The sequence below is a fragment of the Asterias rubens genome, chromosome 17, assembly GCF_902459465.1.
Source record: "Asterias rubens chromosome 17, eAstRub1.3, whole genome shotgun sequence".
NCBI lineage: Eukaryota > Metazoa > Echinodermata > Asteroidea > Forcipulatida > Asteriidae > Asterias > Asterias rubens.
In genome coordinates, this window is record NC_047078.1 from 10,577,257 (window position 1) to 10,595,849 (window position 18,593).

Sequence of the window (18,593 nt, forward strand, 5' to 3'; positions counted from 1 at the left end):
AATCAGTCAATAGAACTAGTGGCAAGGACATCTTTGCGCGAGAAAATCTCACCGACCCACGTTTGGCACGTCACTAGCGTGTACTTTTTACATTATTGAATGGCGGGCAGGTCACGTGATCACGGGCATGCTGTTAATTCAAATTCGACTTGCCCTACACGGCCGTCCATTTGGTGTGGAATTTATTTTGATTATATTTGGGGGTGCGCGTCCCTAAAAATCCCCCCCCCCCCACAGTAGTGTGGATGGGGTCTACGAACGAAGAATACTTACCGGTAGAGTCGAATTACTAATTTGCATATTCCCTATGCCGCGAGGCAAAAATGCTAAGACTTTCACACACAACAGCGCCCTCCATACCCATAACGCCCCGCGACATGCCCGTCACTGTAAAACTATGAATCAAAAGTGCAATGAATGCAAATGGTGCACAACGTTCTGGACTGAAAAGTTCTACATTATGAATCATGAACCACTGCAAGCAGTCGTGCAACAAGTCACGAATGCTTGGCTTCACATCACTGTCTGAAGTTACATTTGGGAGGGGGTAAAATACAGAGCAATATAGCGCCGTGTTCATCCACCGGGTTAAATACCGGCATCTGTTGTCGTCATTTCATATTTCCATTTCTCAATCCAATCTGCAACATTTTGTTTATTAACACATACCCCTAATAATTAGTCCGTGAGCCAGAGGCTGGAATTGTTAAATGTATGTATCATTTTATCCGAAATAAGCACATATCCACTTGAAAAAAATAAATGTATAGTTAACTTAGTGTTTGGATCTGACTGTGGGAGAATATTTCCAACTTTAATGTGTATCAGGACTGGGGTAGGGCGGGGATGCAGGGGGATACACAGTGTACCGCATATTATTGCCCGCAACGTTGCATCAAAACAATTTGAAAACGACACTCAGAGTATACAACACCAACTGTTTATTTATTTATTTATTTATTTATTTATTTATTTATTTATTTATTTATTTATTTTGGTAAGCAGTTCCATACAAAGGTACCAAAAAAAAAAAAATTATTATCCAAAAAATTATTATCCAAAAAACTACACGAAGGTTTTGCATAATGGATGTGGAGACGATCAACACTATGCTAAATACGAACTGTGTTTATCGTCTCCATTATTATTCAATGTTAAGCTATGACTTGTGCATATTATAGAGGACACTCGTTACAGCTGCAGTATACTTGTTCAAAATAAAACCAGTTCACTTTAATATGCATATGCACCTTTTACTTTTTTGTCCTGAACCCGCATAAGCTACCTTTCACACTAAAAACTTCGAAACCCGAGAGGGCTGACCCAAGGAAATGCATGGGAGATTAAAGATGATAATATGTCAGATTTTTGGCCGATTTTACCCAACATTTTTGATTTAAAATTCAATAGGTATTTTCCGACAATATATCACGTGACCAATTCTTATGTGTTTTATAAGAAACGTTTTAAATTTTTGTCATGGGTCCTGACCATTAAAAGTAAAAGTTAAACTTTTTTCGTTAGAGCGGGTGATACTCTTTGAAATACCATTCACTCAAAAAATCTATTTTTTAATGTTTGGGGCCAAAAATCTGACAAAGCATCTTTAACGTGGGCTGAGAGAGGGTGTTTCAGATGAGGGTGCTATCAGAAGTAGCTAGTACACAGTTCGCCGTTTGGGTGACAGAATCTTGTTACTGGTTTTAACTTAGTACAATATTGGATTTCACCTTGGATTCTGCATCAGTCGGACCTATTTCTTGGTATTTTTGACATAGATTCGGAGACCCACTGACACCAAAAGAGGTCAGACCCCCTTGGATCTTGAACCGGATGAATATGTCACAGAAAATTTTAAAGTGTATGGAGAAAAACGCATTAAAAGCCATTTTTAAGGAAAACATACTCGACCGCAGGTAACAGTTGTCATGGGAGACTTTGGAAGCAGACTTACTAAGTAACTTTCCTAGTAAATTTACGTAGTTCTGAGCATGAGCACATTCGTGAGAACCATGGATTTATATGGTAAGTCTTCTGCCTCTTGAACATCTCAAAAGTCCCCCATGATTTTCCCAATTTTCAGGACTTTATCTATTGGAAAATAAGTGCGACACAAAACTGATTTTTGTTGTTTCCCCGTGGCGAATCTTTTAAAATATTTCAATGCCCGTTTTGTTTGCATTTTGACACTAAAATGCCCAACTTACAATGGTTTTCCGAAATTCTGTTATAAAATTTTTAAAAAGTCTTTTTCACCAAACAAAATGTCTTGCTAGTTTTGTGTTGCCTTGGTACATTGAAAGCCAATGGTAAATTTCTCGTCAGAGTGGCACTCTAGTGATAAGATTTCTTTTCTGGATCGTACATGTTTTATTGATGACACATAAAATAGATCATCCATATATACGATAATGGCACTTTTTGAATACATACAATAGATCATGCAAAATAGATTTTGGCATTAAAACAATTAAATATGTTATTAATAGTACAATAGTCATTAGTATAATAGTTACAGTCGGAGAAAGAAGGTATTCATAGTATAATAAACATGCTTTCTGACGCAAGTTAAGTAGCTGTGGACCGCTCTTTTTTTTAATTTTTTTTATATTTATTATAAATGTATTTACTGCAACAAATTTTTAAACCAGCGGAGTCACATGCCTGGACAAACAGTCAGCCTCTTTTTATAATGATCATAACAAAATGAACACGGCACGCCAACATTATATACATGGATGCAAAAGCACCCCCATGCCCAACATTTCTGCTATAGTAAAGAACAGGAAAACAAGATGCCTGTCCTTTAACAGAGTTTCTGCCCCCCTAGGCACTGGACACGTTTGGTAATTGTCAAAGACCAGTATTCTCACTTGGTGTTCCCAATAATATGATAAACAAATCTGTGAAAATTCGGGCTCAAGTGATAATTGAATTTGCAAGAGGAGAATAAAGAAAGACAACCTTGTTGTACAACTCTGTGGGCCTTCTGATGCCTAAAAATGGCTTCAGCTGAAGTCTTGTATAATTTGAGTGCGAACCTATTTCTCAAAAACTATGTTACTTCAGAAAGAGCCATTTCCCACAATTTTGTATCCAATCAACAGCTCTCCATTGCTCATTTAGTTTTTATGCTAACAATTATTTTGAGTAATGACCAATAGTGTCCAGTGCCTTTAAAGGTGTCTATCGCCCTCTCTAGGTACTCATCAACTGATTAGCATTGAAGAGGAAACCACCGTAGTAGTTGTCCTTCACTGGGTCGTAGACTCCGCCCCAGCAGACGATGAGGGCGTACAGATTTTGCCATTGACCAGAGGCTGTTGTCACGGTATTTGAAGGTACCTGGCGACCGTTGTGTGCGATGACGTTTGCTCCATCAACCTTTAAACAATGTGATAAGGGCATATCAGGTTAAGTTTTGTACAATTTATACATTCTTTTGTTAACATTCATTTTGTCAAAGCTCAAACATGTCAATCTCCTGCTTATTGAACTTGTTCACCATTATTCCCCTACTCAGACATTACGTTCACTTTAGTGCTTTCAAATACAAGCGCTTCTTCCATGTTTGTATAGCCACAGATCAAATTCTTACGCCACACCTTTTCTTTGGAATAGTCGTCCTATGCATATTCGCAGTTAACTCTTTGCACTGTTTTAAGTCTCTATTAAAAACTCTTTTGTTTGAAGCTGCTTGATTGTAATTTGCTTATTTGTAGTTGTATCTTTCACTCATTGTTGGTTTGATTGCTCTCTTGATACACTTATAGTTTGAGGCTTTTGCATTGGGCGCTTTACAAAATGTATTTATTGTTATCATAAAATTGGTTTAATTTATGTGTTGGTTACCCTTTCAGTAAAATGGGATAAATCAAATACTTTTTAGGACACTTGGAGGCAGCATATTTCAAAAGAAGGTCATTAGAGATGTTTCCACTGTTTGGATAAAGTCCGCCAGTTGGCATGGCTGGCCCAATGCTACCAAAATAATTAATAGTTCTAAACTAAATTGTGACCAAATTCATTATTTCAGAGCTGAAATATCTCTTACAGTTTTTGTTTTCAATAAATTCACAGATTTTTTAATATTTTGTGTAAAATTTCTACAAACTATCTGTTGGGGCCTTTATGGCTTTTCGTAGTTTTCCAAACAAACTCGGGCTGTGACGTTGCAATAGAATTGATTATAAAGTGCGGGCATGCTCAGATCTGCGCAACAGAAGGAAATTTTACTCAATAAGTCTGCTGCCACCTAGAGTTTTGAAGTGTCCAGGTATAAATCATGACACTTACCACACATGGGAGACTTGTGCACAGGTACTGCGTATAGGAACTCTGGCCATCTATGCCAGTTACTGTTCCTCGAACCTCGTAGCGTGACCCAGTCTTGGGTGTTGGGCAAAAGGTGAAGTTTAAGAGAGCTTTCCCCTTGTACACGATAGACTGAATGGAAGCAATGGTTACTATCTCAGTGAGGTACACAGGATCACGTTCGGTCATAGGGAACTTGGGGTGCTGGAAATACTTTGGGTTATAGTGCTTGGGCCTGGTCGCCTGTGATCGGATGAGGGCGGCCTCGGCACTGCTCTGTAAGACAAAAAAAATAACAATCAAACTAATATTTATTTGGAGACATTTCTTCCGAATTTTGGAAACAATGAATTCGCAAAACTACGGATGAATACACTTGAAGAAAAAAAACCGAAAAAAATAATAAATGAAAACTTTTCAGGAAGTCACCCCGAACAAACTGAAGCACAAATTTCAATCATTCATGGGTCCGTTTCACAAAGGACTTAGGACTAGTCCTATTTTAAGAGTTATTAAAAACTTAAGGCTAGTCCAAAGTTTGGACGACTAAAAACTCATCCTAACTCGAGATAATTAGACTGGTATTAACTCTTTGACAAATCTAACCCTAATATTTCTATGGATACATTTCTAGTATTATTTCTGTGGAAGTATTTTTCTGTGAGTTTTGGAAACCATAGTTGATAGAGCTACGGTTGAATCTACTGGAGAAAAAAAACCCAAACACAAACAAAACAACCATCATCACTGAAAAAGAGAAAGTCACCCAAACAAGTTATTAAAAGCACCAATACTTTGAACAAACTATTTCGAAGGGTTCAGTGTCATATTTTGGAATAATCCCGATTTACAAACACATAAAAATCACGTCTAACACCTTGACTCTCTCTAAGTACCTACCGAAGGAAACATCTCAGCATCTAGTGTAAAGGAGATGGCCTCTACGCCCCCGGCTGTGCCCTTTATGTAGATATCATTGGTGCTGGGCCACGCCTTAATTAAACAGGTGGGTCCTGCAGTACCGTCGGATTTGAGATTAGTACACAAAGCACTGGAAGCTGTCTACAATGTAATAAGAAGAAATATTCAACAAATTATCATCACTGTTTAAATTATTCGTAAAGGAAAAGTTCATCTCTTTGGTGTAAAAGTGTTTTCACAACAAAAGCACGGCGGAATAAACCACAGTGCCAAATGGTTTGTGAGTTGTCAGGAAATGTATACATTTACTTGTGTGTTTAACTCTTTAAACTTATTTGACCTCAAGTTCATGGGATGTTTACAGTTTTTCATTGCACAAACATCTGCCATTTAAGGGGAAGAAAATGCACGCAAATACAATAATAGTGGCACACACAGCATATTGAAAACTTATCACTATTTAAATCGTAAAGAAAACACGTCTTTAAATTTGTGGAAAAATAACACAGAACAATACTCCGAACAAAGATATTGACAAAATAGTAGTTTTTCTGTTAATTCCGAGGGTATGTGCCTCTCTGTTTTGCCTCTTTAATAGCTGTTTTGGGTATGAATGCATACAACCCCGAAAGCGATATAAATATGTTCCACGGCGCATTTTTTTTCTTTTTTTTTTTTTTTTTTTGGGGGGGGGGGGGGTCATAATACTCTAAATGTTACCTTTCCAGGTGCGTCGACGACGTAGTATCTAAAGACACCATACGTAGGATCCCAGTCAGGATTGTTAATCAGCATTACGGTCACGTTCACCGCCATGCCCTTAGACTGTTTGCACAACAAACCAATCAGAGACATCGTCTCATCCTGGTGGGCTGTCGACACCTCCGTTGTGCTGTACTTCGTTACAACGGGCACATTGATTGGTTTGGGTGAACTATCTGCGGAAATACCTGAGAAAACGGTAATAAATACTGTTTTAGTTTCAATTCCAATTCAATTCAATCAGCATTTATTTCCATATTTAAGTCAAAGACAGTCGAGGACAGGTCAAGAAAATGACCGATGAAAATGAAATGAAAAAAAAACCCACATTGTAATGGATAAGGAGCAAAGCAATTTAAGGGCATTTACAAAAGCCAAACAAACAAACATAAGCAATTTAACTCAAAGTTGATGACGTTAATTATAATATGTATAAATAATAATATGGCTTGTAGAAAATAATATTTTGTTTATAGTTCATTTTCCTATTCTTTTTGAAACCACAAAACAAAAAATATATATATATATGTATTACTCATGTTATTCTATGTCCAACCATAAATGTGGGGAGGCAGGTCTACAGACCACAGTAATTACTTTGCTTTAGTTTATCCTAGCCCATCTGGAAGTATTTTTGTTCACTTATGTACACGTATTGTTGAAATGGCTGAATAAATATTATAATAATAACAGTAACTATAAGATTTACACACACAAAATAAGACCACGTAATTACTTTGCTTTTTGTTTCTTCTAGCCCATCGAAGAATACTACTACTTAATAACATATATAAAAAAAAACATAGAGTAGTGCTATTTATTTGTATAAAGCCTTTACCCCAGTGTGTATAAATGTTTAATTCCCCCCCACAAAGATATACAACATTTTCATAAAAGTTACTTTCTGTTAGCGTATTATTTTTCTCCAGCCAAAGGTGTCCAGTGCCTTTAACAGGGTGCACTTTTAGTCAACCTTGTGCATCGACAATGGGAGACTTTCTGGGACGATAGAGGGCAGCAGACTTACCGGGTAAATCCATTGTTCTCAGAATTATGCGCATGTTCAGAACTACGTAAACAGTGGAAATTTACCCGGTATGTCTGCTGCCACCTAGCGTTGGAAAGTCTCCTATTATGTTCATCTTAAGATTTTGCTCTCATAGCATATCCGTTAACTTCTCTGGAGACCGAGGGGCCTTTCTCAAACCACGGCTAGGGCTCCGCCTCAGGCTTAGGCTCCGCGTGCTGCGGTACGCAGCTTGCATTTAACCTGCATTTTGGAGCAGCGCGTATTGCATGGATATCAGCACGCGGAGCCTGAGCCGGAGCCCAAGCCGTGGTTTGAGAAAGGCCCGAGGACAAAACAACAGAGGGAAAATAAAAGGACCCCATCATAGGGAAATCATAAAGACCTGGGTGCTCCACAATAAATTTTGTGTACAAAATCTGGCGGGAAAATCTTCAGTACAGGGACAATAGAAAGAACAAAAGATGTCTCAACAGGGATGCATAATTTGAGAATGGGTGTATCACACGAATGCGACAACGCCTCCGAAAATGATTGTCTACTTACCGACTGCAAAAAGCAACATCAGACTGCCAAGTACTTGCATTACTAACTGCATGGTGATGATGGGCTGATAACTTCAACTCTTCGTAGATCAAAACGCGGCTCTTATATAGTGGGTGGAGATCTTGTCAAATTTCGGGAGCGAACAGGGTTGATAATTTGGAGCGATGTTCAACAGTGTAATGCTGACTCCGTGGGCTGCTTGGCGCTATTTATACCAAGACGCTCGTGCGCGTGGAACACGATTATGCATGACCGCATGAACTCTCTGGTAGGGATTTTCCAGAATGTCGACATCGTGTGAAATCACCCCACCGATTGCACATTCTAGGGATTTCCCCATTGGACCAGTGCGACCTTTCTTTTGCAACGTCACAGCCCGAGTTTTTGCCAACCCAGATTGGAAAACTATGGAAAGCCGTACGTACAAATTAAGAAAATATCGCTATTTTTGGTAACAATGTAACCAAATTTGTTGATTTTGTTAAAAACAAAACAATTAATTATGAGAGGTATTTTATTTAACTGAAAGTTTGCAGAAAATGCTGAATTTGGTTAAAACATCTGTTTTTAAGATTAAGTGTTTTACTAACATTCGGCCGACCATGCCAACCAAGGCGGTTTGTTTATCAACAAAAGAAAGGTCTATAACATTAACATTAGGTCATGACCCGTACTCGTGTCTTTGTATGCTATAATACAGGGTGCTTGATTCATGTCTACGCCATTCGAATCATTATAATAATTTCCAGACAGAATAATTTATTTGAAGCCACTGGGCACTGGGTAATTGCTCAAAATAATTGTTAGCATACAAATTTACTTGGTAACGAGCACTGGGAGTTGCTGATACTTTAAAACATTGTGAGAAACGGTTCCCTCTGAAGTAGACCTATGATTGTTTCTGAGAAAGAGGAAATTTCTCACTAAAACAAAATAAAATACTTCAGCGGAAGCCTTTTATTTTGCATCCATTTTGCATACAAATTTGTGCAACAAGGGTGTTTTTTCCATTGTTCTCTTGCGCAACTTCGATGCCCAATTGAGCCCAAATTTTCACAGGTTTGTTATGTTATTCAAACGTTGGAACAGGCCTATACACCAAATGAGAATACTGGGTCATTGACAAATACCAAACGTGTTCAGTATAGCCGATTTCACGAAACGATCTCGAGTTAGGATGGGTTCAATGCGTCCTACTGCTATTAAGGAAGAGTTTGTTGAAATCGACGGCAGTACCTTTAAACCTAACTTGCCTTTCGGCGAGTTTATAGCAAGTCTATGATATTTCCCTTTTGTTTTAGCTTGAATTATTTATATTGGTTTAACTATAAATTCATCATTCTTTTTTGGTGATATTAATTACTTTCGTCTTTATTTGTTTCGGGTTTTTTTTTCTTTTCTTTATTTGTTCTTCATACATTACATTACATTATTTGTTTATATTTTATTTATTATTTTTGTCTTGTGTTGTTTCTTTAGCAGGCTCTTTGGTTTCCCAAATTATAATGATGTAGGCCTATGGTTAAAGATTTGAACCTGTTATATTATGGCTATATATTTATGACCTGTTATAATTTTCAGACAATTTTGATCACAGTTTCAATCGGCCCCATTCATCAGACTGAAATGACGAGAATCAGAAGCTATGATAAAACTTAGGGCTACCAATAACCCTTTAAAGACCATTCGAATGGATCACAATATACACCTGACACTGCTAACGTTATCATATTATATAAGGGTAGAAAGCTCTGATAAAGAAAACCATTTTGTTTGGAGGTCACGGATTTTTACGTTTCGTTTGCAGACCAGGCTTGTGGTGTTACATACCAGTTGGCATTCAATGGTAAAGGCAACAACATTGTTCTGCCACAAAAGTGAGAGGGTAATTCCACTCTAACTTCAAAAAAGATAAACCCTTCATCAGTTTCTAGAAATGTTGAATTGTAGACTTGGACTTTACCAGCTGTAAAGTCCAGTCAATGGTCAAGTCAACAACATAGCTTTGTCACGAGAGGGGGAATTCCAGTACTCTAAACTTAAAAATAAACCCTTTATTAGTTTCTAGAAACTATTTATATTGAAAAGCCTTGAATGTTAGAATTGGGACTTCCAGTTGTAAAGTCCATTCAATGGTCAAGTCAACAATAACGCTTTGTCAAAAGAGGGGGTATAATTCCATTATTCTAAATTTAAAAATAACCCCTTTATTAGTTTCTAGAAATTAACCATTGGAAAGCTTGAATGGTAGAATTGGGACTTCCAGTTGTAAAGTCCATTCAATGATCAAGTCAACAATAATAGCTTTGACACGAAAGGGGGTAATTCCAGTACTCTAAATTTTAAAATAAACCTTGAAGAAATAAACAAATGGAAAGCATTTAATGGTAGACTTGTCACCTGGTAGAGGGGGATTGCCATTACTCTAAATAAATAAAAAATCGTCAGTTACTAGAAATGAATAGTTGGAAAGCTTTCAACGGTAGACTTGGGACTTTACCAGTTTGTAAAGTCCAATCTATGAACAGGTCAACAATGTATAGCTTTGTCACGACGAGAGGGGGTAGTTCCAGAACTCTAAATTTAAAAACCCTTTATTAGACTTGTGACTTCAGAATTTGTAAAGTCCAATCAATGGTAAAGTCAGCACTATAGCTTTGTCACCAGGTAGAGGGGGTAACTTCGTTACTCTAAATTTAGTGATAAGCCCTTCATCAGTTTCTAGAAATGAACAATTATTGGAAAGTTTTAAAAGGTAAACTTTGGGACTTTACCAGTTGTAAAGTCCAGTCGTAAACTTTGGGACTTTACCAGTTGTAAAGTCCAGTCAATGGTAAAGTCAGCAATATAGCTTTGTCGCGAGAAGGGGTTATTCCATTACTCTCAATTAAAAAATAAGGTAACCCTTTATCAGTTTTAATGAACAATTGAAAAGCTGTGAATGGTGGACTGGAAATAAACAATGACAGCGGTTTTTCATCAACCCGGATAAATGGCGCCCTCTAGTGTGCCTTATTCAGAGGTCCACTTTTCACTCCACTCTGTAGGCCCTAAAGCACAAAATAGTACCTATTTATGGATTTAGTTGTCAAATTGCGTAATCTTTGGAAGAGATAATCTTGAATAAAATGTAGAATCATATAAGAAGTGTACAAATTGTGCAGATTTTTTCTCATCGCAGAACAATCAATGTTGTGATGATGATTGTGCTGATGTTATAATTGTACATAATTGCCTAGCCTGAACATCTAATTTCACACTTCGAGGCTCGTGATTACGCCAGAGACCTGCCTCGAGACCGGCCTGTATTTTCACTTTTGACCTACATTCATTTCACATAGACATACACAGTCAAATTCTATTGCGGACGTGACAGCAGTGACTGTTTGACATCTATCCGGGAAAGCTCATGTCACTGCACGTTTCATTGTATCCAATGGAATCACTGGATCTAAGGAGCAGGGACCTGTCTTTATCCTTCTCCTTGCGGATGAAGAGGGGCCCAAATTAATAACTGCCTTTCCTACTCCTGCCGATAGGTGGCGCTCTAATGAGACATTTCAACTTAATGATAGATCTTCGTTTCTGGCAGTAGATTACGTAAGTGTTGCAAAAAAAAAATATTAGGACAAATACCTTATGAAAACATTATCCATTTAACATGTCAATGTAGAACTCAGTTTGAGACTTCCCACTAAAGAAATCCGAATGAAAGGAGATCCAAACCTAACAAAGAGGCATCACTTGGCTACGACCAACATGCCATACAAGGAAAAGCCCCCTGGGATTTTTGACATAGCCAAAGTCATACAAGTTGACAACATCAGCAAGAAATGAAGCCTGGTTAGTACTTTTTGACGTCATACACAGGGACGTTTTCGCAGCGAATGTTTCGCAGAAATTGAGCACAAGTCAACTGACGCGCATTATTCATTGCGAAATATTGTGACGTCAAAATCTGTATCGCATTTGCCTTCGCATGAAGTATGAACTGGGCTTTAGTCAAGCTTCATGCAGTGGGGAGGGAAATGGGTTAGACCTTCTCTTACCGTTCGACGTCCAAAAGATCTTGTTTCATCTTTGTAGAACTCCACATCGTCAGAAAACCAATACCACACACTCCATAGAAACCTTCAACTTCACTGGTCAGTCAGATTTGGTGACAAGATCTGAAATGCAAGACAAACACAATGTTAGACTAAGCTTAAAGTTGATTAAAGGTTCTGGACACCTTGGTAAGTGTCAAAGACCAGAATTCCCACTTGATGTATCCCATCATTAACGGTATAAGTAAAAGAAAACAAAAACTGTTCATAATGTGCCCCTTTCCTTTGTATTTCCTGCCTGGGTTACACTAAACGGAAACAATTATACGACCACAATTTTACATGCGACAAAATTGTGTCTTGTTTTTCAAACAACAAACAAGTGTAATATGTTTAAAAAAAATTATTGATGTTAGTTGATGAAAATCTGAGCTGTTCATGGTAAAAACAACAAGTAGAGTAATTGGTTATAAGCAAGAACACTGAAAGGGTTTTTTCCCCCCGTAAAATGCCCCCTCCAAACAAATAGTGCTCTCCATTATGCCCCCTACAATTTTACCCTAACTTCAGCAATGAACACCATTGTAGATTGAGATTAGATTGTAAGGTGAAGTTGTCTTGAATTGTATTAAATTTCTCTGAGTTGTTTGAGCTTTCTCTGGAGAGCAGTAATAATAATAATAATCGGTTTTCATACAAAGCGTTTCCAACATCATTACCCCTGGTCACTGGTCCCTCCCTTTACCCATGCGAAATCAATCGCAAGAATCATCTTTGCCCTCACAGGTCCAATTTCCCCACAAGTGGAGAAAAGCAATGCCTTTCTCAGAGACACAAGTGTCATGACCTGGTCTCGAACCCACATCTACTGAGCAGAAACACCAGAGTTTGAGTTCGATGCTCTTATCTGCTCGGCCATGACACAAAATATGTCAGTATAATAAAGTTCCGTTTTATGAAGATTTTCAAAGCGGAATAGGCTGAAATTCTTCTTTATTTTTCAGTTTGGTAGTTTTCTACAGCATCACACCTTCCATAGTTGTGTCTTGGTTGAACACACAGTGGTAGAAGTCATCCTTGCTGGGGTGGTGTTAAGCACCTCTCCGCCTGTTTGGCTGGTTGTCACAATCCAAGGAAACTTTACAGAGTTGGTGGAAAAGATCTGAAAGACAAGACAATACAAACTTTCTCTTAAGACTGAAATTTTAGCGTCAAATACAACAAAGTCTGTTTGAAGTTAACTTCACTTGTTTTCATCATTAATTTCTAAGTTTGAACATTTAATACTTCATCATGGATGCGAAGGGGCACAGGCGGCTTGGGGATGTGGGGCAGGCATGGGGCAGGGCAGGCCTGATACTTCATGGAGGCAACGAAGGTGATTGCCTCATTGCCCCTTGGTCATGCGTTACCTTGTTGCACTTGAAATGCTCCAGTACAAATTTACATTTTCTTAATAGTGTGCCCTTTACCACAGAAAAAATGCTTGGTGTCATCGCCCTTTCAAAAACGAAGCATACAGGCCTGGCATGGACCCATTGCATTCACTCTTATTGATGTCCCTGCCCCCCATAGGGGGGATGTTCAGTTATTGACCCCTTGCACGCGCGTCACACACGGCGACTGATGCCACGCTAACCATGATGGTGGTCAAAAGGTTTACGTGTAAACGCCGCGTCGCCTAAAATGCGCACTCCTCTGATTAACACTTGTTGACATTGACCACCAAAATGGTGCATCCAAGATTAATCTGATGATGACGTCAGGTGAAACGGGTCAATACAAAGAATTTAATTATCAACACTGAGTAGCCCAAAATTATTCTTTACCCTTCAGATTAATAGATTCACAGCACTACATCTTTCCTTCTCTCTACATGTAGGTTGAGCAGCCATCCTTGCTGGGTGAAGCTTGAAGCTCTTCCCTGGTAAGTTGGCTGTCGATCGCAATCCATCGAAACCTGTAACTTCATTGGTCAGCCAGAGTCGAATGCAACAAAAGTTTGATTCAAGTTAACTTCACTTGTTTTTATAATTACAAGTAATATCGAAAGGCATCATGGGGAAAATTCACAACGACTTCAATACATAAGTCATCTTTACAGTTGTTATTGGAGAGGAAGGGCCAGGGATCGAAGGGAGGGGGGAGGGTTGACATGCAGTAATAATTTCCAGGATAAACTGATTTTGTTGTCCGGCCAGAACACTAGTGTCCAAGGCAGATTATTCTCTAGCACAAGATCCGCCAACAAAATTGATTGCATCAAATAAAACAACTACCCCCCCCCCCACCCCCCCCCCCGACAATTGTGTCTTTGCACCCGTCCCTTTAAAAAGAAGAAAAAGAAGAAAAAATGCTGCCCCCCCCCCCAAGATGAACATTTTAAAGGCACTGCTTCACATTTTCCCTGCTTTGGTAATGCAAAGTTAACAGAGTATCTTAACCATTTAAAAATGATGTTTCAATTGATGTTGTGTTCTGTATTGCTTAAAATACATTTGATACATTTATTTGATGTTGCCAATATTGGAATAAATGTCTAAAATTGAAATGAAAATTTCTGGTTAAGACACTGAAATTATTTATAAAACTACCATTGCCATGGTAAGTGTATTACACAAGGATAGGGCCTACATGACAAATAAATGATCAAAATAACTGCTCATTGACATAATACAATTAAGATTTCTTTCACGACTTAAATTTACATAACATTGCCAAACATGTAGTAGTGTATGGTTGTATCACGTCGCCATTCACTTTGTACACTGTCAAGCCAAAACCACATGCTGATCACTCAGGCCCCGCCCCTTAAAATATATTGACCAATCACAACTGCGAACACGTGCATAAAAGTTTTGACCACTACATTCACACAGTGCAGAATAGCTACACACGTGACTCCATTAACAGAATTGTGGGAGGGGCTGAATGGTGAAACTGCAGACAACATGCCGTTTTTCTTAAATCACACAAGTAGGCTATCCCTTGTATGCATTGGAAAGTCATAAATAAAGCATCAGATATTCGGTAATAAAGCATCAAATTGAGTTTATTTTTTACACGAATTTGTCTCAAACCTACATGCTACACACTGTATTTCATTTAAAAAATGTCCATGGCATAAGTCAGTGTTTTTTAGAATAGAGGATGGAGCAATTTGTCTTCAATTAAATTGAAATTCATTTCAGTGGGTTGTCTTCTGTTTTACGCTTTATAGCAACAGTTTAATCTATTTTGAACGAATTTGCCTCAAATACATGTTACACTGTGCCAACCTGAAAAACTTTCCATAAATCAGTGCTTTTGAGAAGCAATTAGTGTCTTAAATTGATATTGACAAACATTTTACGCTTTATACAAGACTCGGGAAAAATACTGAGTTCATAAAATGGTTACACACCTCGGTGTTGGGGTAAATAACAAAAATTAACATTCTTTTTATCCCCGATGCAAATTTAACATCTTATTACAGTTTAAAGAATGTGTTAAGGGCAGCAAAATTTGACACATTGTTTAGGTTCTTTACCTTTCGGGTTCGTGGACATCATGATCAACACATTCCGTTGTCTTTGCTGCCTTGACACCGGCTGTTTGAGTGCTGGGTTGTCTTTATCAGTACCACCTTCGCCACACACGTTGAATTGAAGTCAGCACAATGAAGCTTGAAAAGCAACTGAAAGCTAAGCAGAGAAACATTCCAGTTGTGGATGAATTGTTTACAACATCTTCAAGAGAAAGTCAGCCCGTCTTCCTGAGCTGGTGCTTTCTGTCTGGTTCCTTGCAGATCAACTTCATGGTCGGCAATTTCGTAGTTTTCTCATGTGGCTTGGCCTACTCAACGTCGTTGCGACTTGCTGAATCAATTCACACAAACTTGAGTAATTTACACTGCTGCTAACTAGCCCCAAATCTTACTTTTGCAACTTTTCTATTATTGTTAGAAGACAACATTGACGACTCAGTAGTGTAGCGCCGCCATTTGTCTAGACGTCTAATGTTATAATTATACAGCATACTTATAATGTACATAGCTAAAACCACAGCGCGTGTACTCGGAAACATCTAATTTGCATAACAAAGAGATTTGCATAAAACTGTTACATTCTTGGTCCAAACAGATGTAGGAATTTGCGCTGTATGTAATGTGTATAGGCCTGTTCCTTCGGTATTTTTAAGGATACTTTCTATCTGTGGTGGGTGTCAAGTATTTGTTAGCTCAAACGAAGATATTTTAATTAAAACACGAAGTGTCTGACTAGGTAGGTTTACGAGTTCCGAACAAAAGATTAGGAGACCGAAAGATGTAAAGAGAGTCCGACAGAAAATAAACCAGGAAATAAATTATTTAAATGGTGAGGGTTGAAAATTCAACATGTTATTTTCATCCGAAAAGCGTAAATTGTTACTGAAACATAAAGATATGTTAAACATTTGTTTTGGACATTTAAAACACATGCAATACTTTGCCTTTTTTCAAAAAATTTGAATAAATAAAAAATTAAAGGAGGACTTTATTTTACAAAAGGGGGGACGAATATAAATTTGAAATGGCTGAGAAAACATTAATCGTTTAAAACTTTGTACTGCTGTTAACCACACCGTAACGGACTTACGCACCCATACACTGTAATAACAGTGTTTAGAGTTATAAACACTTTATTGTACCTACTTTTTAAATCATGTTTAAATTATAAACATGTTTATCATTTTGACACCTGCTTAGATGGTTTGTAGGATTCAAAGACACACAAGAATAACATGGTAAAGGTTAAACATGTGAACAAAGTGGGTACGAAACTTATGCTAAGAAATGTGTTGAACACCTAAACACTGTTTTTAGAGTGTAGTGTTGTTAATTGAGCATTCAAGGATGAAATTGCGTTTATTACAAAAGGCGAAGATTTGCATAATAAACATTATTCTCGTAGGTGCAATTATGTTTACAGTCAATTACGGCTGCTAATGGGTTGGGGTAGATTTTGAAATGTTTTGCTTCCAGTAGCCCAACCGCTGTGTATAGTTTTTGTTTTATTCTGATACAGAAGCGTGCAAAGTATTATACTTGACTCAAGTACCAATCCCGTGGATCGTGTCAGAAAACTAATTCTAGCATTTTGCTGCATTTTGACGGCGAGGGCGCACTGCCTGGTGACCTCTCACACGATGGGACTTGATAAGTCTATATCCAAGTATAATGGGTGCGTTCGATTAGCTTCCCCGGGTCGCCCCTGCGGTTCCCATTCGGGTGAGCTCCTGACAGGAGCTAATCGAACGATCCCTCGCCCTCTCGTGGTGACGTCATGCACCTCGAGCCAGCCCCAAGCAGGGCACTTGGGGCTGACCCAGGTGAGCCCCCGGGGAAGATCGGGGTCGACCCGGGGAAGCTCGAACGCACCCATAGATAAATTCCCTATTTCTTTAAAACTACGTTACTGCAGAGGGGGCCGTTTCTCCTAAGTAAGGACTGTCCTAAGTAAGGACTATCTTTGTGAATCATACCCAGGGCCCACTTTGCTAAGCAGATTAGCAGGATAACAGTTACATATTGCAACATGTGACACGGAAGTTTGGTAACCTTATTGTGGTCTGCATAGTTTGTCGTGCTGAAGCATTGGCCCAGATGTCAAAGTCGTTGTAAAAACCTTCTTTGTCGACTTCGATTTGAAAGCGATTCAATACACAAATCCAACATTTTGATACTGTTTTCATGAAAATAGATCGTTCAAGTGGAACGCCTGGCCGATTTTTGAACTGTTAATTTAAAATTGATTATGATCAACATTTTCAAAATAACAAAATTAACCGCATAATACATGTATGTCTACTATCTTAATGTAACATTTCACTCTCTTGTCCGAGTGGTGTCAGTTTCACTCTTTTAGAGTGAAAATCAATCTGAGTCACTTCATCGAGTGAAATTGGAACGAACTTCACTCTAGTCGAGTTGAACGTACCCGTCTTTCACTTTAAAAAGAGTTGTCCGCCAAATGGCTCTTTGCAAGAGTGAGTGGCGGGCAAACCGAATGATTTTTAGTAGGATTTTTAGTAGTTTTGATAGAGTAGGGCCTATATACATGGACTCGTCCGGGGGTGTATTTCACCTTGAAACTTGACTGCTGTTATAACAAAAGAACGGCAAACTTGTCCCCAAAACACGGAAGTAACCTCCCTTGCATGTATATTGGACTGTGGTATTGACTCAATGAAAGAATTTTGGGCACATGCATGTGTTTTCAAATCGTCATAACCAGAAGAAAACAGTATTTGATTAGTTTGACATAAGGTTCACTAAGGTGACAATTGGGACCGCACTCGCCCTATGGTATGGTCTATACACTATTGACACATTGTGGTTTTGTATCGCATGAACATGTCAGGACTATTACTGTTCACCGTTGGAATACTGTTCAAATGTGAGTTATTTTATTTAAGCGGGTATTTGAAATGCAGTTTTGTACATAATAAAGTGAACTCCTTCTTTGGGAATAATTTTGTATTTATTATAATAATCGTCGTTTTTTGTCTTCGACGGTTCCTAATATCGTTAGTAAGGGTTATTGTTATTGAGCATTATTATACAGTGCTAAAACGCCATCGGAGTGGGTTCAACGCTCCTGACCCCCCCCCCCACCCCCACCCCCTCAGTGCGCGTTTTGTTCGTGTTTTTTTTGTTTCGTTTTCATCGATGTCCCAAAATCGGTTACACTCTTTTCTCGTGACCCTGGATGATCGATCTCCAACTTGTACAAGTTATTAAGTTTTATGCCTATGGTGGATTACATAAAGTGCTTACACTGCCAGCGGCTGTTTTGTTACCAACAAAAATATTCTGTAATGTCCACATTTAATTCCACAGTGTCAAGTGGTCAAGTGATGATAACAGTATCTCCAACTTTGAATGTAGACAGCGGAAGCTCAGCCACACTTTCCTGCAGTTACACAACAGATGCAAGCTATGGTTTTCGATTGTTTGT

At 38.4% G+C, this 18,593-nt stretch overlaps 1 protein-coding gene across 1 annotated transcript; it reads right to left on the reverse strand.

Annotated features, from left to right (window-relative positions):
• Positions 1-3,108: 3,108 nt before the first annotated feature.
• LOC117301530 lies at positions 3,109-7,792 on the reverse strand. The gene is made up of 5 exons (XM_033785551.1): positions 7,571-7,792; positions 5,956-6,185; positions 5,215-5,376; positions 4,297-4,590; positions 3,109-3,384 (listed from the first exon to the last, which is right to left on the reverse strand). Exons 1-5 carry the CDS (start codon positions 7,620-7,622, stop codon positions 3,199-3,201), a joined length of 924 nt encoding a protein of 307 aa, XP_033641442.1. The 5' UTR covers positions 7,623-7,792; the 3' UTR covers positions 3,109-3,198.
• Between the last annotated feature and the right edge of the window lie 10,801 nt (positions 7,793-18,593).

What these genes read in the sequence shown, in the direction of transcription:
- LOC117301530 (XM_033785551.1), bottom strand. Translation starts at nt 7,622, where the DNA reads ATGCAGTTAGTAATGCAAGTACTTGGCAGTCTGATGTTGCTTTTTGCA. An exon ending in TCGTCGACGCACCTGGAAAG is followed by an intron (nt 5,377 to 5,955) that starts GTAACATTTAGA and finishes ATTACATTGTAG; the next exon opens with ACAGCTTCCAGTGCTTTGTG. An exon ending in GCACAAGTCTCCCATGTGTG is followed by an intron (nt 3,385 to 4,296) that starts GTAAGTGTCATG and finishes CATTGTTTAAAG; the next exon opens with GTTGATGGAGCAAACGTCAT.